The 24557-nt window shown below is 41.2% G+C and overlaps 1 protein-coding gene across 4 annotated transcripts in view; it reads left to right on the top strand.

The window, feature by feature from the left end:
- The first annotated feature begins 289 nt into the window (after window positions 1-289).
- Window positions 290-24557, top strand: part of inpp5a (inositol polyphosphate-5-phosphatase A) — a 150493-nt gene continuing 126225 nt past the window's right edge. For 3 of the 4 annotated variants that reach the window (XM_087850374.1, XM_006799062.3, XM_006799064.3), the window contains exon 1: window positions 290-827. In XM_087850374.1, the coding sequence (XP_087706500.1) occupies window positions 750-827 (78 nt within the window). In that variant the 5' untranslated portion in view covers window positions 290-749. The remainder of the gene's footprint in view (window positions 828-24557) is intronic. The other variant, XM_006799063.3, reaches the window with a different exon arrangement.

The raw sequence follows: 24557 nt of genomic DNA, 5'->3' as shown, positions 1-24557 counted from the left end.
AAATTTCCTTTTGACAGAGATGTAAGGAACAACAATGGTTTAAAAAAAAGAAACAAAACAAAAAGGGAGTTTTTTTTTAAATTGCAGTAAATTATACAAAAAGCATATCAGGACAAAGTCAGAAAGACAAACACTCGCTCAGAGATAGACCAGTTTAGTCCGATAATGGGTGCAGTGACGTTAGAAGGCAGAGCGGTAGTGTTTTCTGTGCGCTGGCCCTTTAAAACGCGCCGTGTTTTCATTGGTAAGGTGACGTCAGAGCACTGAAGGACTCCAGCCTATCCTCTCTAAACAGTGAAGGCAATGGTCCTGGCAAAGCGTCCTGCCTTAGGAGGGAGACTTTTACACTGCACAAAAGCCAGGGAAACACTCGGCGCTGGAATGAACCAGAGCCCTCCTGCACTCGCCGTGGATTAAAACCGAAACTTTTACGATGGCTCTGAACGTGAAAAAGTAGCGCGAGAAGCAGCACGCTAAACCGCCACCGCCGCCACCACCACCAACGGACCTTCTACTGCAAAGCAACTCCTAGTAGATGTACGGCCACTGCTGAAAAATATGCTCCAGCCAAGCAGCCTCAACCCGGGCTCCAGTCGCAAATTCGCAGTGTTTTAACCAGTTTCGTGAGACATTCACGGGCCTCTTCTTCACGTTGTTGTTGTTGTTGTTTTTTTAAAGGTTCTTACCTTTAAAGTCCGCTATACAAGTCCACAACCCACCTGAGAGAGAGAGAAATAAGAGAGAGAATTATGGCAGGGAAGCTGACAGCAGCGCAAGGCACAGGAATACTGCTGGTGACAGCCAACGTTGGATCCCTGTTCGAGGATGTGAGTTTCCCCATTGATAAACAGTCTGTCAGTGCTGTCTCTTCACACCAATGCTTAGTTCTAGCTTCGTCATTTCTCCCGCCACACGGTCAACTCCGTGTCTTTTATCATGCTAAATAATATCAAAGCTGGTCACGACTCGTGTATGTGTCAAGTCGCGTGCGGTAGCTTAAACAGCTACTGTACCGTTATACTGGGGGGCCCTCTGACAACCTTAAAAACACACCGTACACCCGTCTGTCTTTAAGGGTTAGGTGTTCAACATATGCAGTGACCCACTTTTTCTCTCATGTTTCTTGCCTGCTGTGTATGCACGGCGGCGGGAAGATAACCCGCAGCTTGTTATTACTGTAGTATTGCCACTGACTGTAACTTGAGCTAATCAGGGATGCAGTAGCTGTTTACTATTTGAAGACTCACCCTCTAGGCTGATGTGAAGCAGTCTGTGTGCATCACAGTCAGTAAAAAACAAACATGCATTCTGTCTGTATCAGAACTGTATTTTTTATTATTATTTTTTAATTAATGTGATACAGAGTGTATGAAATAGTCGTTATTCAGCTTTAAAAGAAACAAGTGCAGCAGCAACTGATGTTTCGCTCCTTTTCTCCATTCATGTCAAATGTGTCCTGCAGCCAGTGTTATGAATAACAGAGATGTTACGAGCGCCGGCAGCATTCAGATATCCACTCTTGACATTGCCACATGCATATGTCAAGACAGCAGAGACGTCTTATGTCTAAAATAGGTGTGTCAGGCCTTATTAGGTGTGCCAGTTGAAGTTGTTGAATGACATCTGTTTTGTCATTATTATGTAATTATCTTTCACTTGGTCTACGAAAGTAGTCTGGTGCCTGCTGGCACCAAGTTGAGGGGCAAACACTTTCAGTGTTGTGTCAGCATTGAGTACCCCCTCTTCTTCACTCTTGTGAAGTGCCGATCCACAACATAAGGAAAGAGTTATCTCTCTGACTGGAGTAAGCCTATAAATAGCCTGCCACCACTCACAAGCACCAAGCTTTGGGTGTCCTGTGCTATTTTTCTGGCTTTTTTTCCTTACTAAACTCCTATTGAAATGTAATATCCATGTTTCCTGCTTTGAGTGGGTGTGCAGGTCATGCATAAGGCAATCTATAGTCTCTGATGTGTTGGCATCCTTATGATGAATATGTGGGCTAAATGAAGTCTTTGTTGACTGCTTTTAATACCGTTTCCACTTTTAGTCTGTTTTAAATCGCGTGCTAGGAAATGCAGCCTGACACTAATTCGCCAAGATGCAATATAAATTGTGTCAGGCCTTCAGAATATGAATGTATAGTACGATATCATCTAACTGAGTCTTGTCTTGAAATGGCAGATATTTATTTTTGACCTTGCACTGCAACTGTAATGTTGCAAACATTACAAATATAAACCCATCACTAACAGATGTAACATGCAGTTGTGGTGTGATTTTAGCACGGAGAGCTAATCTGCAAGTATTGATTGATATGCTGATTGTTTTTCTATTCTTTTGGTAGACTAAAATTATAGGTGAAAGGCTTAAAAATAAGAACCAGATGACCGTGGATAGTTGACAAGATTTGCTCAGTAAGGTGAGCTGATGGCAGCTGTTAGATCACGTCCTATTATGCCTGTGGGGAACCATATGAAAGGAAGCCTATGTCGCATTATTTTATTAGTCTTTCTGTCTAGTGCACAGTGGAGATGATCAAGGCAAAAACCCATACATGTGTAGTTACTATTATCATCATTATCGTTATTATTACTGTTATATTGTTATTATTGCTGTTAAGACAAATGTGGACCCTAGAAACCTCAATGTTTTATGTTCTTGTATATAAAGACAAACAAACCTAAAAATTTATGTTCTGTTATCGATTCAGATCAGTTTGTCCCTATGGCCCAATCACATGTGATGGTTCAAAAGGGCTTGACGGGTGCATATATATAGACATACACATATTTTTTTTAAAAAGGAGGGAAATCATGTCCTGAACTAGAAAAATGGTTTCTGACACTTACAGGCACGTGAGAATGTGCTGATAATTAGCTGAACATCAGCTTAGGTTGCAATCAGCCTCGCTGGTTACCATTGCCTGAAATGCCAATAGTAATGCATTTACTCATGGTGCTTTTATCTGTTGAGTCACATCAGTTCGCGCGAGCTAGAAGACTTTATTTTGTCTTAAAAAAGGAAAAAAGTGGGGCTAAATAACAGAAACACAAAAAACAGTATAAAGCAGGACCAGCTATAAGCCTCATTTTTATTGTAAACAAACCGGTGTTGCTGTAATGCTGCTAACATTATGTTATATGGTCATCAGTCATTTTCAGACATCAACTTTTGGACAGTGCAGTCTTTCTCACATGTAGCATCACAGAAGGAAACGGTTCACTTCAGCCATGCTCGCAGTAGTGGAAATGCTCTGTGTGGTTTAGGCGAGGAAGTTGCCCGAGTAGGGGTGCAGGATGCAGCGTAATAGCCCGCTCGCTAGCGGTGAATGCTGTACTATTTGCTGTACCTGTATTATTCGCATACTGGTACAATGTGACTTCACAATTTTTACTTGGGGAGGCGGCAGGCTGAATATCTACTAAGATTCACTCCGACTGCAGGTAATATTTCAGTCCTTGCGTGCACCTCTGTGCTGTCTGCAGTGCATGTGTGAAAACGGCTCGAAACACCTGCCTACAGCCGCAGTCCCATTGCCAAGACTTCAAATGAATTTGAATCATTTTGATCTTGACATTTTACATCGAACAGGAACTTAAAAGTGTTTGGCTTTTTTTCAAAGCATCTAACAGTATTCATTTGGGTCTCGCGCTCGCAGTTTAAACCCATGCGATTAAAACCAGTGTTTTCTTGGTCAGCCTCGGTGTGTAATTAAGCTGATGCGATAACTGTAGTTATCAGTTATTGTTTGATAAGCATTACAGAATTGTCCTCGAGCTCAAGCCATTTGCTGTCGGCCTTGTGAACCATGCTCAGTGAATCCAATTATGGGAGCAAACACTGGTTTGTCCTGTGTTTAAAACGACCATCAAGGTTTACCCTTCATCTGTCTTTTGTTTTCTCACATGCTCGCTTTTGTGGCTCTAAGGAAGCATCCCTCCCCCCGTGGTCTGTTTGCCCTTTGACTTTTGTTGTGAATTGACCCCAGCACCACATACTACAGGACTCTGAAGTCTTTCTCCTTCTTATTTATGTCCATTCAGTCCTGTGCTGATCCCTGTCCCATGTCTGTTTCAGTCAGGTATTTTTTTCATTAGCATCGTAAAGCAGTAAAGTAAAGTGCAGTATTGAGGTTTCTGTCACTGCAGCTCAAATGCTGGCTTCCTGTGTAACAAATTTTCTTAATTTATCTCAACCATATATTGATACATGTTGAACTTGAGCATATTAAACTACTACCAGAAAAGGAAGTTATCATTATCGTATACGGGACCTGTTCTCTCCGGGCTAGGTTTTTATAAACTCTTCCCTTCCTGAAGCCACAGTGTGAAAACACAGTAGGTGTCCCATGGGTCCTGCTGGATTCCTGAGCCACCCTGTTTTGCATAATTAAGCACAGATGGAGATTAATGATCCCACTGAAGTGTAAGCTTGGTGAAGACAGGATAAAGGGGGAAAATAAATGAACTAATTGGTAATTAGTTTTCTAATTCAGGTGGAACAAGTCAAACTGTAGAAGATGCTGTAGCTGCACTAGTTTGGACCAATTCACACTTTATGCTTTTCTCTTTGCACCTTAGAAATAGGTGCCATTGTGTCTGAAAGGGTTGATGATTGGTTAGAATTAGTTAAGTGCCAGAGCTGAGCTCAATTATCATTGGGTAATCATGTTCAGAATACCCTGGAGTGTTTGGTCTCAGTCTGTTAAAGGGGGACATTGTGCTGGCCAGACTTTGTTGTCATCAAATTATCCCACTGTGACCGCTCACAGCCCTGGTTTTTAATTTAAGAGGGCAGACGTTTACTCCTTGTTGGGTAAAAGAAAGAATAACAGCAGCAAACTATTTCCAGAACATAACTCAGGGTTTTTTTTCTGGCTCAGAATCTACTTTTGGAGGATAACTACACGTGTAGACATGATCGATCCCAAACTTTGCCATTTTAACCCCTTATGACAGATATAAAAAATATAAAAAATTAACCATATTGTGTGTAGGGGAAGTCTAAGGAATAAAATACATGCAATTATTTTGCAGGGAAAAATTTGGGATTAAATGGGTTAAGCACTGAATTTTTTTCCCTTTATTTTTGGCCATTTGATAAACCAAAATAAATGCTACGCTTGGGTAAGTAAGCCTGTAGACAGTATAATACATGGTTTGAGCTTCTATTTCAGTAGTTCTGCCCAAATATGCATTAGACATGAAGAGTGCTACATAATATCACAAAAATGCAGTTGTTGAGCAATTTTCACAACCACAATATAGGCGCAAACAGCTTTAACTTTGAAGACAATCTATATGAATTTCCGGTTTGCGTCACACTTTTAAAAATTTAATCTACTTCTGGGCTAACAATATAAATTACAGGCAGCTGTGGAGGTCTCTAGGAGGCTATTGGAGCAGCAACTTCTTTGCACCCAACAGCCAGAAACCTCCAGGAACCACTGGCAACCATTTGGGGAGGTCGGGGTGGTCGTATCATTTCCCATTTGGCGGACAACTCAAGATGTTTCAAGATGGAGGATTGTCCGCAGTACAAAACTGCACACTCAATGGCATCACTAGTCGTTAGCCAATGAGCATGCAGTTTCACGGTCAAGCCTGCCTCTCAATAAAGAATAGTTAAGTTTGTCTTTCCTAAAAAGAAATAACAGCAGCAGTCCACTTTTATCAGTGTTTTAGTGAAAAATATCCAATATAATTTTTGGACATTAGCTGAACAGGGCTGTCTTTCTGTAATCTTTGTTGCTGTGGATGTTTCAATTTAAACTACAGCTCAACACGGAGCCCGATCGCGTCCTGTGTAGACACTGACTGGGGCTCCGAGGCTGCGGCTCAGCTAACGCGCTCCTCCTGCCACGCCTTCTGTGTTGACATGGTGTGTAATCGTGCTGCTTAAAAAAAGTGAGAGAATGAAAAGGTTTCCTTTACGCTTCGGAGGAAACAATGTAGGTGTGACTTGAGTGTCCTTATCCAGTATTTAATCTCTGGTCTAAACTGAAAGTAATAGTAACTGAGAAATCATATCATGGCTTCTGAAGATTTTTCCTTGGAGAGCTCCCTGTGATTACGCTAAATGATTAAAATCTGACAAACAGATGCCAATTTTTCAGCTACCTTACATGTAGGGCAGAGTTGTTACTGTACTTTACTACTACTACTATTGGCTCTACTAACTACTATTGGCTCATCTTACTGTTGGTTTCATTCAGTTGAAATCCGCTCTGTTTTTGATGACATATACATCTTTTGTTTACTCAGCCAATATAACCATATGGTGAAGCAATAAATTACTATGAATGTCCCCTTTTGTGGATTCTGTCCTCCAACTTCTTTTTCATCTCGTCTCTTGTTTCTCTCTGTATCTGTCCTGTCCACTGACAGACAGCTCATTAGCTCAGGCTTTCACAGCTTGGATCCCACTGAGCTGGCATATTTACACCACTAAAAATGGAACAGAGCAGGAAAAAAAAGCACCTGCCTCAAACCAAGAGGCTAGCTGCCAGTATTTTCAGTAACTATTACATTAAATGTCTGGTGTGGTGAGGAAGTATTTTTTGTTGTTACCCCACGCAACCTCTGCGTGTCATTAGAGGTGAGAAGCAAAGTGGTTAAAAATGCATTTTTCCTTCTGAACAAGCGATGATTTTGCTTCAGCTCGCATAGACTCTGGAAGCTAAATATAGCTGCCAGTCACATGGCAGATGCTAGTGAATTCCCAAACTGAATATTGTAGTTATGTGTTCATGGTGTGTATTTATAGTGTTGGCAATAGTAGTGCAAATGTGTGATCCCAGACGTGATGCAGTGTTGATAAGAGATGGAAGAGGAGGAAACTAACGATGTAGGATGGGGGTTTTCTTCTTAATATCGGATCCTTTTTGGCGTAACTCGTTTTTTACCGAGGAGCTCAACGGCCCAGGACTGTGACTAAATACTTCAGCTGACTGCTTTATTTTTTCGCGTTTCTTCCGCTGCCAAAGTCTGTCCCAGTGTGTTGCTGCAGGAGTGGAAAAGTTTATGAAAGAAAGATCAGATGATGCTATTTTGGTGTTCTCCCTGCGCTGCCCTGCTCCATCCTGTCATAACATGGAATTAGAATTTCAAAAAGGAAAAGATGTTGGAAGGAAGGCTGAAAGATGGCACCAAAAGGGAACAGCAGCCCAGACTTTCAAGTACCACATTTCTCTTATAGCACCAGTCATTGGTAAATGTGCATCTTAATATTAGTTATAGAGCATCCATTGTTGTCGTTGTTAAAACTTTACGATTGCAATTTCTTCTTTTCAGTGCTACTATAAGAAACATCTTTTGGGGGGTGCAAAAGCAGATGCTTTTGTTGCAAATTACACTTGGGTGGTACTGACAATGTATAAGGGTTTCGTGAGCCTGGTATCAGCAGAAAACTTCAATGCAATAAATGAGTGTTTTGCATGTTGTGAAATTTTACGCAATATTTGCATTAAAGCCTCGTTTCAGAAGTGGAAAAAGTTGCTGCACCACAGACTGAAAAGGTATATTAGACATGCACGTTTGCCTCCTGCAAACTCTCCAGCCTGACCCGTTGAGGTCTGATCACTCGGACCACATTAAGAGGTGGTCTGAGCAACATACGGCCACATTCTTTCAGCACTGTGTGCTCGCTCACTCAGCTGACGTCTCACCTGCTAGTGAAAATCAGTGTATTTGTTTTTTACGCTAAGGCAAGAAAAACTAAGGCTCTTTAAGTGGATTGGGCTGCTTTTGTGGTTTAATAGGCCTGGATTGGACTCCGGACAGGTTGCTACTGAGTTAAGAAGGTACGGATGGAATTTCAGGAATCTGGCATTTGTTTTTTTTTTGCTAGAAAGAGTAATGTATTCCACAAGTGTGGAACAGGGAAGTAAGATGTGGACACCCATTCTGATGCCAGCGAACCTGTCGCTGTCCGCACGTTATCAGATCAGCTGAGGCGCGTGTGAATTTCTGGTATGAGCGCTAATAAACGCTATGCCCATTTTGGTTTCCTTTGCACAACCAGTCAATGCCAAGATGGAATGTTTGCCAGTCTCACCGCCTTGTTTCAACCTATCACTGTTACAGTGGGAATAATAAGGGAGTTGTCATCTGATTTTATCTGTGTGTTATTCTTTGATGCACACAGTTCTAACGGTTTCTTTTATTTTTGGTGCTTTGTTTGAATTTATTTTAGGAAACCACAAGATTTAATTAAAACGACTTTGGTGTGGTTTGGGGGGGGGGGGGGGGGATAGGGGTGTTGTGGAATTTCCACTGATCCCCTGAAAAGTCTTAAATGTGGTGAAAGTAAAATATCTTATTAGTAGCATTGCAGTATTCAGTTTTATTTCGGGTGCCTTCTCTGCTTTTAGAAAGAGGTTTGAGACAAAGATGACCATATTTGGGAGATTCGCTGCTGATGATGTCATGCGGCTTAAACAGTAGAAAAAACTCCCAGAAACCAGTCTGAAGCCTGAGTTTTGGATCACAGGGAGTTCTTGGCCATATGCAGATATCATTATTTGAAGCTTTGCCGGTTTAATAAAAACCCTAAACACTATAACCACATATGAAATTAATGCGTCTAAAGCAACAGTTTTGAACAATTAAATAAACCAGCTAGTCAGTAAATCTGCCCCAAACTCTGATTGTATGAAAGTTCAGATGAAATTCTGACTGTGTCATATTGAATTTATGGGGCTTCTTCAGCTAAATAATAAGCTAGATAGTGGTTATTTTTAGTTTTCGGAACAGATAATAAAGTCTTCTTTTTGCTGTTTAATACCAGGTTTGGGTACCTGAGCAGGCAAGTCAGTTCAGGCCCAAACCAGTAAAAGTCTACATATGATCGTGTTGCTCATGTGGGGAACATGCTGTTTCCACCTAGTTTGCCTGAACAACAGGCAAACTAGACAGTAGAGTTTATATTGGGGTGCATGTATTTTACTCCTTAGACTTCCCCTTCTCTCACCCCAACCGGTCGCAGCAGATGGCCGCCCCTCCCTGAGCCTGGTTCTGCCGGAGGTTTCTTCCTGTTAAAAGGGAGTTTTTCCTTCCCACTGTTGCCAAAGTGCTTGCTCATAGGGGGTCATATGATTGTTGGGTTTTTCTCTGTATCATGAATCGCCTTGAGGCGACTTTTGTTGTGATTTGGCGCTATGTAAATAAAATTGAATTGAATCTTGGGGGAAATGATGCACTCACAGCCATATATATGAATCCAGATACAGGCTCTCGGTAACACATACCAGGAGACAGGGATTTTACAGTGGCTTGAGATGGCCACTTTTTTTTCTCCTTGAGGTCATTGACCCTACTCAGGAGGATTTGATAATGGTTTTGTGAAAACACCCGGACAAAGAATGGCCAGGTCCCACTGGGCCCAGATAAGGGATAAGGGTGGGAGTGTTGATGCGGTGCAAAGGAAGTTTGGGTTTACTCCAAGAAACATAATTATCCCAGCTGGGAAAGCAAGTGAGGGGACAGCTCCCCACCCAGCCCTTTGATGAGTCTAAAGACTCATTCACAAGATTCCCAGAAGATACAAGAGTGATGGCTCATGAAACTCCACTCAGGATTACAGTAGGTTATGTGCAATGGGAGGAAAAAAGATCAATAATGTCAGATCCCAAGAACAGGAGACTTTCGATTTCGTGCAAAATTTCTATCAAGTCGCTGTGCAAGTCTTATTTTTGCTGACCTTAGAAACCACACAATGTGTTAAACGTTTGTAAGCCAACAGGTTTATATTTAGCATAAAGTAAAAGTAAACAAAATTTAGAGAGGTTCTTATTAGCTAACTAGTTTATGATATTTACATGGTGAGCTAACCGGGTTCTTTTAGCAAGCTGGGTTAGAGGGTTGGTAAGCTGGGTCATGTCCCACATAAAGTGTCCAGATGTGCTTCTTCCTGCACATATTGACATTTTTCTGCAAAAGTAGTTTGATAAATAGTTTGGTTTTTAGCTGAGTTGCCGTGTCAAACTGTGGGTTAGATGACAGAAGGCATTTTATAACTACTACTAACTATTACTACAACTACTGCTCGCTTAATAGACAAAACAGAATGATCAGTGATGGAAAAAATTTGTTGTAGCATTAGTTCATTGGCCAAAGCAGCTCCGTGTCCAGACTTCTCTGTCTGTCGAGATATTGTATCAGAGGATGTACTTTGCATATTTAGATAGTAACTCTGAGGTTTCTTTCTTTCTTCCTGTAAGTGAAGGTCATTGCCCAATAATAGAGATACTAAAAGCTGGCACTGATTGCAGGTTTTGTATAATGTTGCATGGTAAAGTGGTAAAGTGGTAAAGTTAGTTGCTAATCTGCGGTATGACCTTCTGTTCAGCGTCAGCCTTAATAGTGCGTTTATCCAATTGAAAGAACATCTCACTTTCCTTTATTGACAACTTGTGATGCAGATACAGCAGCTTTGGCTTTATTCGTTCAGACTTCGAGATAGCTGTCTCTGAGAAGCAACACAAAGAAGATGACTTGTCCTTGTGCAGATTGAAGTTTGAATGCTAATTCACAGGGGCTGACAACTGTGAACTAACTGACACCTTTAATAAGAGCTTGACTACAAAAAATGGATAAAAAAGTACTTAGCTTGTCTGTTTTGATGTTTTCTGTGGAGTTAATGAAAACGTGTTTGCATCATTTTGACAAGGCCAGTGCTGGCGTGCAAGAAGGCCAACAAATGAGAGTAGGAAATGCAGTCCAAGTAAGGTGTTGTGCAAAAGTCATCTGCCACCTCGTATTTCTGTTCGCTGTGTTAGACAAGTGGGAAATAGGTGCAGCAGATTATTGAAACTTGTGCAGATTATTAGTTATTTTTCTCATTCTTTGTCAAGATGATCCCAGATTGCTGATAGTGTTCCATTGTATGTTTTTGTATCCTTTTACTACATTGGCAATGTGTTTGGAGTTCAAAATCAAGCTGCTGCCAGTTAGGTGATTTTCACCTTGAATTGCATGGCGGATCAAACTGTGAAGGTACTGCATGCAAACTTCTTTCTATTTTTTAAGGACATAACATACTGCTCATTTGCTGTAGATAGTTTCTAGATCCCACATTCCCTTTGTTGTCCTCCACTTGTCCAGTTTCCTCAAGTATTTCAAGGACACACTGTACATCATGCTGAGATGTGCCAAGTTTTTGGCTAAAAACTCTCTGGGAATCAATTGTTGGTAGAAAAATATTATTTTATGCCTGTCAAACTGTGTTATTTTTTGGCATTTTTCATAATTTCAGATAAAGAAATGGAAGCAAATTTTGTTTTTTTGACAGACTTCTAGTAACAAAGTGCCTAAAGTCTTTTATGCATATGGACACACTGGTTCTTCCCTTAAATTAGGTGTCTTTTTTATATTTGAATTATTCATAGGCCAGTGTTAAGTGGCATAAAAAACAAAGACACTAAGAAAACATTCTTCTGATAAAAGCAACCAATATTCAAAGTAAAAGTGAGGGGGACACAAGAGTTTTGCACAATACTGTATATAATACATAAAGTACCAATTTGATGATTTCTTAGAAAGCTCATAGATGTTGAGCATCTCCTTGTTTTGCATGTGATATTAGACATCAAACTTTTAACATCAGCACACGTGGGTTTCAGTGGAACCTCTTTCTCCTCTTTCTCACCTGCTTTCTGTAAGTTGATAAAGGTGTTGCACACAGGGGATTCTGTCCATGCACCACGTGAACGGTTTCTTTTTTCTGTTGATGTGGTCGGAAAGTTCACAGCTCCTTGCTGACTCGCCGACCGTGCGCATTGTGTAGCAAACTGGGATCTTCTACACTCGCTAAACATAAACCCAGAGCCAGGATTTTCTCAACATTTGTATTTGTGCACTAAAAATGTAGCAGAGTTTGCTGTAAGAGGTTTACGTTTCCAACAGCTTGCTGTGAACATGTTGGTGTTTATACCTGGAGTTGTGCGTGCAGTTTATGTTCAGTATTTTAGCTCGCGTCATTGGTGTTTATCAAAGGAATTTGGCTGACTTTCATCTTGTAAACCCAAAGAGTGTGTTTTAAAGAGCTTGCTTAGCAACAGCTGGCCTTCTGTCCACTTATGCTTTTATCTATGATCCACATCCACTTCACTTACATGAAACTTTTACACTTACTGTTTGTTATAGTCAAACACTCACAGCAACACATGCTCACGTGTTTCTCTTGCTGCGTTTTCTCTGGGCTGTCGCATCTGCTGAGGGAGACATACAAACTGAATGATTACAGAAGTGCTCATACCTCTTTTGTCACCACAGAAGCAAAGCGTCTTGAATAAAAGAGCTGTGGTAAAGGCTGAAAGGCAGAACCTGGAGTTTAGTCTGTCCTCCCCTGCCCTGCTCCACATCACCAGAAGCTGCAGGGTTAGGTTTAGAAATGGGATGCATGAAAATAGTGTGTTGGTCACAGAAAAGATTTGCAGTGGATTCTGTTTTTTACATACCCTGTCTGATTATATTATAGGGTTAGTAGTACTTCATTTTGATTTTCATTTTTTAAACAAAAATTATGTTCATTGAACTCTGTTTTTGTCATTACAACTTCTGATGTCTTCAAAGACAATTATGTCCTTGCCTCATCTTGTAATTTAACTGCAGCAAGCTACAAAATTAAGGCCTGTATCGTGTATTGTTTAAATGATTTCAAAGGTCAGTTGAATGTGTTGACTCTTTATAAGCCACCGCAGGATAGTCTGTCGGCCTGCAATAAAACGTCAAGCAGTGAATGACTGCTGCCTGCCGTGGCGATGTCAGTGATAACCAAACTGTGAAGCTGCGGCTGCTAAAATTGGTTTGAAGGAGGTGGCTGCTGCACACACTGATGAGTAAAAAGGTTAAACGTTGTGATGTGAAAGATATTTGTAGTTCACTTTATTAGAAGTTACCTGACGTTTTTTTTAATTAGGATTTCTTTATCTACTCATTTTGTTTTTTGTTTTTTTGATGGCATCTTTGCCATCAAGATAGGTGAGATCAATCACCCCATCTCGTATTTTTGATATAAATATAAAGTTAGGACTGGAAACTAGAGGAAACTGTCAATATGTATATATAAAGACAGCCCTCTTGCCTGGGTGAAGGGATATTTAAACAGAAGGCCCCTTCAGAAAGCCACATGGGCATGATCATCAAAATCAGAGTTTATTTTATATTGAATAAATACCCGAATTCAGACTTCCCCATCTTGGACGACCACAGCTCCTGTGAGCTCAGAGTATTGTCACATGAACTATTTCTCAGCTCAAAGCAGATATCCTGAGCCAAAAGCATAACTGCAGCCATAAACTGCAGAAAAAGACAGTGGATTGGAGTATCTCCTACTGAAATGCCGGCACCTTTTGTCAGGCGGGGTGGCGTGGACACCCAGCTTTGTGAACACGATAACTCAAGAACAAGAGAATGTAGGACTTTTAATTTGATACCATAGATGCATCTGCTAAAAATCTCAGGCGAGCGTTGGTGGTTTGATCCCTGGCTGCTCAAGTCTGCAGTTTGCATGCATAAGTATCCATAGGAACATGCAGAACCCCAAGTTGCTCACTGACATTTTTAAAGAAGCAGCTGAGTTACTGGAAGGACAACCACAACAACAACCAGGTCAGTGAGTCAGTTGATAGCAAAACCTTAATACACGAAGTGACTACATTAAAAGTAAGAACAAAATGATTTAGTGAGCCGAGCAAATAGCAGACTATGTCATTGTGTTGAAAAGATAAAAATATTAATAAAAAAGTTTGCTAAAAGGGTAGCTAGTGATGTGCCTGTCTAGCTTACCAAAATAAAGTCTCCATCCATCCATTCGCTTCCGCTTATCCTTTTTCAGGGTTGCGGGGGGCGCTGGAGCCTATCCCAGCTGTCATAGGGCGAGAGGCGGGGTACACCCTTGACAGGTCGCCAGTCTGTCGCAGGGCTAACACACAGGAACAGACAACCATTCACACTCACATTCATTCGCACATTCACACCTAGTGACAATTTGGATTATCCAATTAACCTATCCCCACAAGCTGCATGTCTTTGGACGGTGGGAGGAAGCTGGAGTACCCGGAGGGAACCCACGCAAACACGGGGAGAACATGCAAACGCCACACAGAAAGACCCCAGCCTGATGTTGGAATTGAACTCAGGACCTTCTTGCTGTGCGGCAACAGTGCTAACCACCGTGCCACCGTACTGCCCAAAAAACAGTACGGTGGCCAAAATAAAGTCTAAGTCAGGGAAATGACTTAGCACTGTTTCTTTAAGTAACATTTGTTCCTGCGTTATTGGTTATTTATGGGCATAATGTTTAAAGTACACTATTTAGAGCCCTAACTTTCGTATTATTTTGATGCATATTCACAGCTTTTGGAAACAATATTTGCTCATAGTATGTCTGCAGGTCTTCCTGTGCAGATATGCTTAATGAAGCCGTGCACGTTTGACAGAAACGTAAAGTTTGGACTCGTGAGCTTTAATGCCTCGTCTCTCCTTGTGTCTACATGCTTTACATTGACTGCGCACAGTAAAAAAAAAAGCCTCACCAGCTGGGTTGTGCTTCTTCTCACTCGCTCTATTCCCTACAGAGACCTCTCCACTCACCATTTCCCTTTATCCTTTTCCCCCCATATACAACCAAGTGCACATTCCCAGCAGGACAGCTGTTTATTTAACCCAAAGCCTTTGATGGGAGAGCTCATTGTCTCTGATCCATGTACAGTTCGTGGGTGAATATTTCCCTGTTAACGCCATTGTTTTTTTTTCTCCTATGGTACAAGTACAAACTTGTCTGGCCTGCTCAAGTCATTAAGCAGGGCTTGGTACTAACTATGCTTATGACCGTACTCTTCCTCCAGACTCTTAGTTCTTTAGGATTTCCTGCTCTGGAGACACACTGTAATGCAGAGCACCTGGATGCTGTTACTGTGTGCTGGGCTTTCTATAAATATCAGCTATGATTGGGTCACACACATACATTTGAATGAAAATGCCTGTTCATGCATGAGTCAGAGTATTGCGTCGGTTAAAAGTGGATCTTCTGCCACTCACAACTGTGTCTGGTTTGCCTCAACAACTTGCTTGGCCATAATGGAACACTGCCTCCCAGTGAACATCAGTATCTGGCTGCTTGACATCCTCTGCTTCCCATTTAAGGCAAGACAAGAAGTACACTGATAGCACAATAATACACAGTGACGCTAATATGCACTCGTTACTTACTCTCCATCTCTACTGACGCAGCTTCTTTTACATTTCATCTTTCAAACAGGTTTATCTTTGCATCATTTGACTCTGGGCGTTTGAAGACACGGCACAATGAAATATATAGCTTTTGTGGTTTTTGCCTGGTCAGTTGTCGTGCTGCATCCAGAACCTTCATGTTATTTCCTTCCCTCACATGTAAATGGAGAGCCAGCTGCAGAGGAGGATGGCATTGAGCGTTACTCCTCGGAAAGCTGCTGTGGTGTCGGGAGCTTGGCGTCTGCTTTAATTACTGCATCATTAGTCCTCCCACTCTCAGCCTCACTTCTGCAGGAAAAAAGAAGACCCTCAATTACTGTAGACCTGCATGCATTATTTGTTGACATTAGTGAACGTCACAATATTACTGTATATATAAAACTCAGACATTCTTTGTCCAGAAAATACTAATAGATTATTAGATCATCTATTTGTTAATTATTATTTGGTTATTGTTGTTTTTTGTTTTTGTTTTTATCTCCAAACAGCATTACAGTCTGGTATAATTAGTTTTCTGTCTGTCTAATGGCTGTTAATGTAGAGGGATATTTAAAACAAAGTCTTCTCTTTTTTTTTTAGATTTCTTTGCGTTGCAGTCACTGTTGCCACTGTGTCTGATACAGAATCCAGATTTTTTTTTTTTTTTGTATTGATCTGTAATCCTTTGGTACAGAAAGGTGCAAATAATTGGATTATGGGGTATTTGCAGAGTAGTTAGCAACTTAAAGGTAAGAGACAGTCCCAGCTGCCGCAGGGTGAGAGGTGGGGTCCAACCAGGGCAGGTCCCCAGTTTGTGGCAGGGCTAATGCAGAGAGAGAGACAACCATCCACATTCATCCACATAACCAGTTAAGAGAGCATGCAAACTCCACACAGAAAGGTCCTGGGGGATTCGAACTCAGGACATTCTTGCAATGGTGCTAAACACTGTCCCACCATGCTGCCCATCCATAAAGATATAACACCAAAGTTAAGTTAATCTGTTATTTCACTACATGTTACTGTCAAATTTTACTGCCAGATGAACTACTTTAACTGATTTATGAGCCCAGCAGTGTTACCTATCTCAGGTCTAAGAAAGGTTATTCACACTGTGGAATTCAGACATTACATTAGTTATATTATTTATTCCCGTGCTTTTCTTTTTCACGAAGTTTTCACACAGTAATAGTCATCCTAAAGCAATAATGAAATAACATTAGATGTGACACAGGATGCGGCATTTATCACACTAATAGTGGTCACACAGCTGAAAGCAGGATCATCTGCAGCTCTGTGCTGATGTTTCTGAGCTGTGAAGGACTAAGCTGGAGTGTGACCACTCCCTGCAGATTTCCCCTTTGTTTCAAAAAATGGTCACGGGGGCTTTGCCAGTTTTCCATGTGTGCCTGTTTGTGTTGCTTTTGTGTGTGTGTGTGTGTGTGTGGTCCCCCCGCACTGCCTTATCACTCCCGGCCTTTCCACAGGGTTATCACTTAGTCTTCCACTACCGACAGTAAAGTTTCCACTGCGGACAGCTCGAACAATACAGACCCTCCCTCATCTCCCCACCACTTCTGCTCTCCTCTGGAAGATATATATAGACCTCGGCAACCACAAACATATCTTTGTCTGAGACATCCTATTATTATTTCTTGTCTTGAGTCTCGAATGTCACAAAGATTTCCTCCTGCAGCAACAACGGGGAGAAGTTAATAAAGAAGTAAAAACAATCAAGCAAGGATTAAAGTCTTATTGGACTCTAAATAAAGCTGCTTGTGCAGTTTTTATGGCAGTTCTCTCTGTGATGCATTTTAAATTGAGCTTTATTTCAGTAGCAGCACTTGGATCTACACCTCTGCTTTATCAGAGGGCCATCACCTGCTTCAGTGCGCTTCACTGATAGAAGAAAGATTTGCCACTGGAACATTAAAGAGGTGTTTGTAACATGGATGTGAGCAGCACTGAATTGACAGGTCACAGATTAAAAAAAGAAAGAAAAAAAGACTAGACAGTCAACCGTACACATACTTGTGTGAAGGGTTCTCCTGGCTGTTTGCCTGCTGCCTGTCAACACTTGCTGGCTTGTAGACAGGCATCTCTCAGGCTCTACGGGACAGGCCAGGTCTTAGGTGCCAGTTCACGTAGCAGCTGAACAGATGGTACCGTCTCCACCTCGCCTGCTTCACGGATTTTTATTACCCAATTTGGCCAGCAAGAGGCTGGTTAGAAAGGGAGACAAATGCCTGCTAAAAAAGGAATACATTTATTCACCTGCTAATGCTGCTCATTTAGATTTTACGGGTATGTGCTTTAGCTATAGCACAGGTGGAAACCTTTTTAAATCTTGTAAATAAAACTTTGAATGTATGTTTCTTTCCAAAGTCTGCTCAGCGTGTCAGTTGGGATACTGAAAAACATTCCACTGATGGCAGAAAAAAAAAGAAAAAACACTGCTCGTATCATATAAACTTGTCCAATGGATATAAAATTGTCTGACACAGAAGAGCGCACGGGTTTACAAGGGCTGGCATCAGTTTGGTGATTTTGTCTTGTAACACATTGTTAAAACACTTTCCCCGGCTTGCTCTGCATGTGGCCTATCATTCTGATCTTTATATGTGCAGCAGCTCTAGAACAATAATATTTTACAGGCAGTGTGCTTTGACCCTTACACCTCTAGCTTAGTTCTGTGTCTAGTTAAAGTCGTTTGTTGCACTCGTCATTATCTGCGTCACTAGCTGATGTTATTGGCAGAGTGTAGCTGCAGTCACACAGTTGAATTTTGGCCTAATAAAGCACCTGTGTTGATACTGTAGCTCTATCTAGGCTATATGGTTTTAAGGACACAGTTTTGGGGCAACAGTGCTCACAGAGAAATGAGTCATGAATATGTCACGAATAGCAGCATCTCTAGTCACCAGCAGACCTTTGTTTACTCACTGACTCTTTTATTACCCTAAAACAGGCATCGGGCTACTTTAAGATCATACTTTTGTACTGGTCTGTTAGTGCCACCATCACTCTGAGAGGCAAGATTTACTTAACAACCTTCAAGGAGTGCAAACAAAAGTTGTTGTTTGATTTTTTTTTTTGGACATTCTGTTATATTAATAATAAGTTGATTAGTCATACGGGTAAGTTGATAATGATGAGAGGAGCAGTATAAGAGACGTGAAAGGAACTTGTTTTTTTTTTGCATTTCACGCCTGCGCAAATGTATCCGCAGACACTAACAATGAGACGTGACAGCCAAAGCCAGTGTCTTATCTGATTGGCTGCTGACAGAGGTAAAGTAGTGCCTTGAAGGGACACTTAAGAAGATAGCTTCCCGGGAATGGTGATCTGCTTTGCACCCTTACTGTCCAGCCTATTTCCTAGTTCCAGCTTTGCAGCTAGGAAAGTGAGCACCAGCAGCTCTATATCAAGTGACTGTGCAACTGCACCGCCTTCTGCCATGGCAGATTACCACCGACGCTTTATCCTAGTCGATGACTGTTTCAGTGTCAAGGTGGTTAACTGCGTCTGTTTGAATGTGAATGTATAATAAGTAGACATTAGGCATATTCTGAGAAATTCAATGACGTGACCTCCTGGTAGAGGTTATAGGGCTGCCTCTCTTTTGGAAGATAAAATAATTGTCCTCTACAGTATAAACAATGGCCTCTAATTCTTAATTGGGTTTATTAGGAACTGTGTATTGTATTATTCTGGATTAGTCTTACTAATATAGAACAATGCACATATTTATAGTTAATCTAGGCACTGGAGTGGATCTGTGTTAGTCCCGGGATCATATTTGATATTTTGGGGCAAGTGTTGTTGACATGAATTTTTAAGGCGTTAAATACTCACATATAAATATACTTGATAATATATTGTATGTACTGTATTCTAATATTTAATAAGTTCTAACACTTAATTCAATCTTCTTCACCTTGTTTGAACTGAAGCCATTAGTAGAAATTAAACCAGATTAATTAAGTGTCACACTAGAGGAGCGGGGCCATAGCTATTCGTACTGTTCTGCAGCAGCTAATGTTATTGTGATTAGTGTGCGCTTAGTCATTTATTGATTGTGTTAAGAGCTTCATTTTTGCTCACTGCACTGCATCGGGGGTGAAATGACACTTGGCTGTAGGGTCAGTGTGAGAAACAGTCTAAAAATATTGGCTCTATAGTCTAAACCCTCCAATATCAGAGATTAAGGGGGCTTCTGTGCGCGTATGTGTGTGCACATAGGCACACCCAGTGTGGTTTTTTGTGTGTGCCTTAAGCTCATGTCCACTGAGGTGACATGCACGTGGTCAGTTTTAGTCACATAATGTCCTGTGTATGTGACTCAGTGGAGATCTCTGCCACAGGCTGTGTGAGGTGGCTAAAACGGTTTTATTTTGTTAGCGATAACAGCCCTTGTGTCTAGCCAAAAGCTATTTGTGAGTTTGTATGAACTCGGCATCTGGAGCACAGAGATTACATGGAACTTTGTCTCTCAATTCCTGTTTACACATCTCTCATGATGACCAGTGTACACTCCTCATCCTGTCTGACTGTGCACACGTTTTCATCTCATATTAATATATGTCTGCATTCTGCTGGAAGGCCAGCAGAGAATGATGGGACCGAGCGCTAGACATGATTAGATATATTAGATGACGAATGGGACCGGGCTTAGGTAAACAGGAAACCGAGTGGTTGAATCTGTAAAACTGATGAGGTGTTTTGTGCTGTCTGATGGGCGATGCAGCCTGAAAAGCAACAGGGGCAACACAGAACGCCTTGAAATGGTGAATCATTTTAAAGATAGGAATAGAAATGAGCCAGGTCAGGATGCAGGTTTTGCAGCCTGCTGTTCCTGGGAACTTGTTTGCCATTGTTCAGGTGAACATTGTTGTCTTTGCATGTTCACATCACAGCTCCCACTCATCTATATGATCCAGGAATATGTGTGTCAGGGTCATACCTTTCTTGGAAAGCGAACATTTCTCAATAGTATGCAAAATGTGAGTACTCTTAATACTCTTGGGATTAGAGTAAATTGGATTGAAAGAAAAATGTATTGTAGAAAACAGCAGTTATTTGTATTCAGATTTTACAGGAAATACTGACTTGAGTCTTGTTCTGAAGGCTGTGATAGTGGCACAGCTCTGTTAACAGTATTGTTGGTTGAGTGTTTTCCTATATATAGATTTTGGTGTGGTGCTCAGGCATATTAATGCCCACCAAACTGTATTTGGCTGTTGCAGCAGTGTTGTACATACATTGATTTTTTTGTCATGGTACCGCTTAATATCTTCTTTAAAGCTACTGATTTTGTTCTTTTACTATTTGAAATGTTACATTTTAAATTGATTGCAGAACACCGATTTCACTCAGAACCTCATTATCCTTTTCTCACTCCTTAAAACAGCTCCTTCTGTCTGTACACGATATGTGAATAACAGGAAGGATTGGAGCCTTTATAGACTGATTCTGTCAGCTATGTTAGAAAATATATTAGAATACTGATACATTTGGCAAATAGCTAATATTGTAATATATATATATATATATATATATATATATATATATATATATATATATATATATATATATATATATATATATATATATATATCCACACACATGCACCCCGTCTACCAGTAGCTGGTGTTTTGTGCCTCTGGTATACTTGCCAATTCCTTTCTGTGCCCCACTCATGTATTGAGCCATGTGCCGGTCCATGTTAGCCGCCATTATGCCTGACAGGAGCTTCCATGTGGTACTGAGGCAGGTTATTAGCCGGTAGTTGGTTGGTGAACCTTCAGAGGGTCTTTGTCGACTGTCCGGCCTCCGGTTAGCCATTCTGGGTGTCCCTCATCGACTGGCAGCTGGTTCATTTGTACTGCCAGACACTCACGGAGTGCAGTCAGGTTCTTCAGCCAGTAGGCGTGAAGACAACACCATGTCGGGGGCCTGGTGCCTTTGTGGTGGAACACTGAGCTACTAGTTGTTTCGTCGTTAATCTGGATGCTGGTATGCTAAACCAAATATAAACAGTACCGTGGAAATGCCTATGTGAGGCTCTCATTGTAACTTTAGTGCATATACAATGTTGCAGGTGAAAGCAGACCTACAGATTGTAATGTAGGCTATTCCAGCAAGACAGCACCAGACAACGCTTAACCTTGTTCATATTCAGTACATTATATGATTAAGCCAATGTTAAATTTTCACTGTAATTACAGATATATACCAAACAACTTATTAGTATTCATAATGTCACTATTGTTTTTTTCCAGCTTCCAGCTCAGGTTTGATAGGCCACTGGGTTTGCAGTACACTGAAAAAGCTTAACAGAGAGGGATAATAATATTTTTACAGTTGACCGTGTGTCAAAACTCAAGCCACGTGTGAGTTGACTCTGCATGTAAAAATATGTGTGAAAAGCCCAAATGAGTGAGGCCTTACATTCTTCTGCACAACAGTGCCCTTGCTTTCATGGCAGGACTTTTCTTCATCACGAGCGTTTCGTAGCTGGGCAAAGATGCTTACCTTCTCTTTTCTTACTTTCCCATCTCATCCTGTTTTTCAAATGACCTCTAAAAAAGTTATTAAGTCCTCAAGCTGCCAAATGTATGACACACTTAAAATATTCTTTTCAATGTCGGCTAACCTCGTGACTTTCCCACCATCTGCTCTGTCATGTCAGTTTAGAAGAAAGTTTTGAAATTGAATTATGAAACAAATTGTGTCATATAAACTGTTACCACTAATTTCCAACAAAAAAAGAAGAAGAAATAATAAAGAGAATTTTATGAACCTTGCTTGCAGGCACCTCACCCAGGGATGGGCTTAGATAAATAACAGATCATGTGTTTTGAGTGTATCCAACTGAGGGCCCATAAGAGGGGGGATCCCTCTAGGGTGTCAGCAGTTTACTCTGTGATGTTGAAGGCGAATGGAAACCTCTTAAAATATCAACGGGAGGGGCCACAGAGAATATGAAATGCAGGAAGTCAGAAGAGGTGAAACTAAAGGAGGATACAGTTCAATTACAGGGCACGACCACCCAAATCCTAACACGGGTTTCAGAAACATGCGTTTCAGCTCTGTTAACAGATGGTCAAACATCTTTAACAAGTGTGTCGTGTGTCCAGAATCATTGTCTGGCCTGGGTTTTAACCACTGAGAACTGTTGTGGTGTTTCTGAGGCGTGACTCATTCACTGGGTCTGGTTGAGGTCTGGGCCCAGGCGCTGTGTTGTGGAAACCCAGATCCCTCTCTGCTGTTTATTTTGGAAGTTTGGTTTTCTGGCACCGGGTGAAGATCAGTGCCCAGAGGAGCTGCTTAAATGAGAGGACTGCTCGGGAGGTACAGTCTTCATTTGGACATATTCTGGACTCGTTTTTTGTCGAAAGAGCGGGGGAGAGTCTGCTGTGTCCCATTTTGGGCTTTGCCTGACGAACTGTGATGGATTTAACCTATTTTTGTATGACACGGATCTCCATGTTGATCTTTCTGCTCTAGATAGTATGCAGTGACAGAAAGGATTGTTGTGGGGCTTTTGAGACATTTTAATGGGGTCCTGGTGGAAATGGAAAATGACCCTTCCGAGCTCCCCTCTCTTGCCAGTTGCTCACTCTTTTTCCCTCCCCTTCCTTTTTTTCCCTTTCCTCACTCTCTCTCACTCTCTCTGTCTCTCTCTCTCACACACTCCCAGCAGGAAGAACCCAATTATAGAGATATCGGGCCCATGCTGAAAACGTGATAGCCTGTGAAATGTCTTCGGCGTCACACAGAGACAATGTTTGTCCTGCCCCAGTGCAAACAGGATGCTGTGTGCAGGAGAGCGCCACGAGATAAGAACAGAGAGGGAAACGCTAAGAAAAAAAAAGAAAAGAAAAAAAAGGCAACCCAAGAAGGCAGAGGACAGCATTTGCAGCAAGGAAAAAAACAGCTATGAGACAGGTGATCCGGAGATGGTCTGACCCGGCAGAGGCAGAAGAAGAAAGCAGCAGTACAGTTACAGTATCAGCGGAATAGGGCAAATCTTGTACAGGAAGTAGAAGTGTATAGCCTGCCACCTGAAGGAAACACAATTTGTACTATAGACATTGTTTTCTCTCTCCTCCTCCACCTACTCCTAACCATTTCCTGTTGCTTCCCTTCTAGAGACGTTTACATAATGACTTCACTTAACAACAAAATCATTGGTTAATTTGTGTGACACCTCAGAATGTGATCACGCGCTCTGCACACAGCCCGCTGACAGGGTCGTGCCTGTTCTAATTGTAATCGCATGCTATCCTCACACAGAAATGGATTACAGGACCATTATGTCCTCTTTTCTCCCCATTAAGCCAGAGATTATAATCACATTCCTGGTGCTTATCTGCTGAGCTTGTTTTTTTTTTTTTTGCCATAAAACTGACGTAAAGATACTAATTCAGGATTAAAATGTGGGTCGTGGCATTTTCAGGGCAGGAGTTTAAAAAATAGTTTTATTTCTTGTCACAATTTTACTGGTTTGAGTTTGTATTTCCAGCAGCCAAAGCCTCCAAATACTCTGGAGATATGCTGAGCTGTAACTTGGGTAAATAATCTTTACTTTTATTTGTTTGATTAGGAATCTTGTGGATGTTTAAAGAAGACTTCATGTGCAATAAACTACTGTGCTACACCCTGGCAATGCAGTGTACATAAACATACACAGGTCAAATTATCGATCTTGCTTACAAGGGATGAAATGACATCTATATTTAGCTAATACAGAGTTATTGGTCTAAAGAAACTAAAGGGTTTGATGAGGTAGTGCTGTGCTGTGGCATTTGTTTTTAATTTTTAATTTTTTTTCCCAGCTCTCAGCGTCAACACCAAAATTCTCTCTTTTGTTAGTTTCACTGAATCAATAGCAGTAATGGTTCCTGACACCAAGGCACAACGTCCAGGATCGATATCCAAATCAATCTTCGACTTTTACCCTTTTCACATGAACATGTGCACACAGCTGGAAGACAGAAAAAAGGGGAAAAAAGCACTCTTCTTCCTCATCAAACATTTATGCATGGATGCCTCTAGAGGTAGCAACCATGTGAGTGACTTTTCAAAGATCAGGAAAGTAGAGCGGGTTTCTTTTTCATGATGAATCTGTGACAGCCTAATTTTTGCCATCTCTCTTTCTTCCATTGGTTAATTATGCATGTATTTCTAAGTATGGCCTTTTTTTGCAGACTGGATCCTTGTTGTTCAAAGTGCACTATAGATCTCATCAGTTCTTGCAAATGCTTTGAATTATGATAGACAGAAATGAGAAATGGTGTAGTTACATTCCATGCTTACTGGTGTCTTTGTTCGTGAATA

This window comes from Neolamprologus brichardi, chromosome 13 (assembly GCF_056152115.1).
Source record: "Neolamprologus brichardi isolate AB-2024 chromosome 13, ASM5615211v1, whole genome shotgun sequence".
Taxonomy (NCBI): domain Eukaryota; kingdom Metazoa; phylum Chordata; class Actinopteri; order Cichliformes; family Cichlidae; genus Neolamprologus; species Neolamprologus brichardi.
Note: the sequence above shows the minus strand (reverse complement) of the source record. Positions and strands in the feature narration are given on the sequence as shown.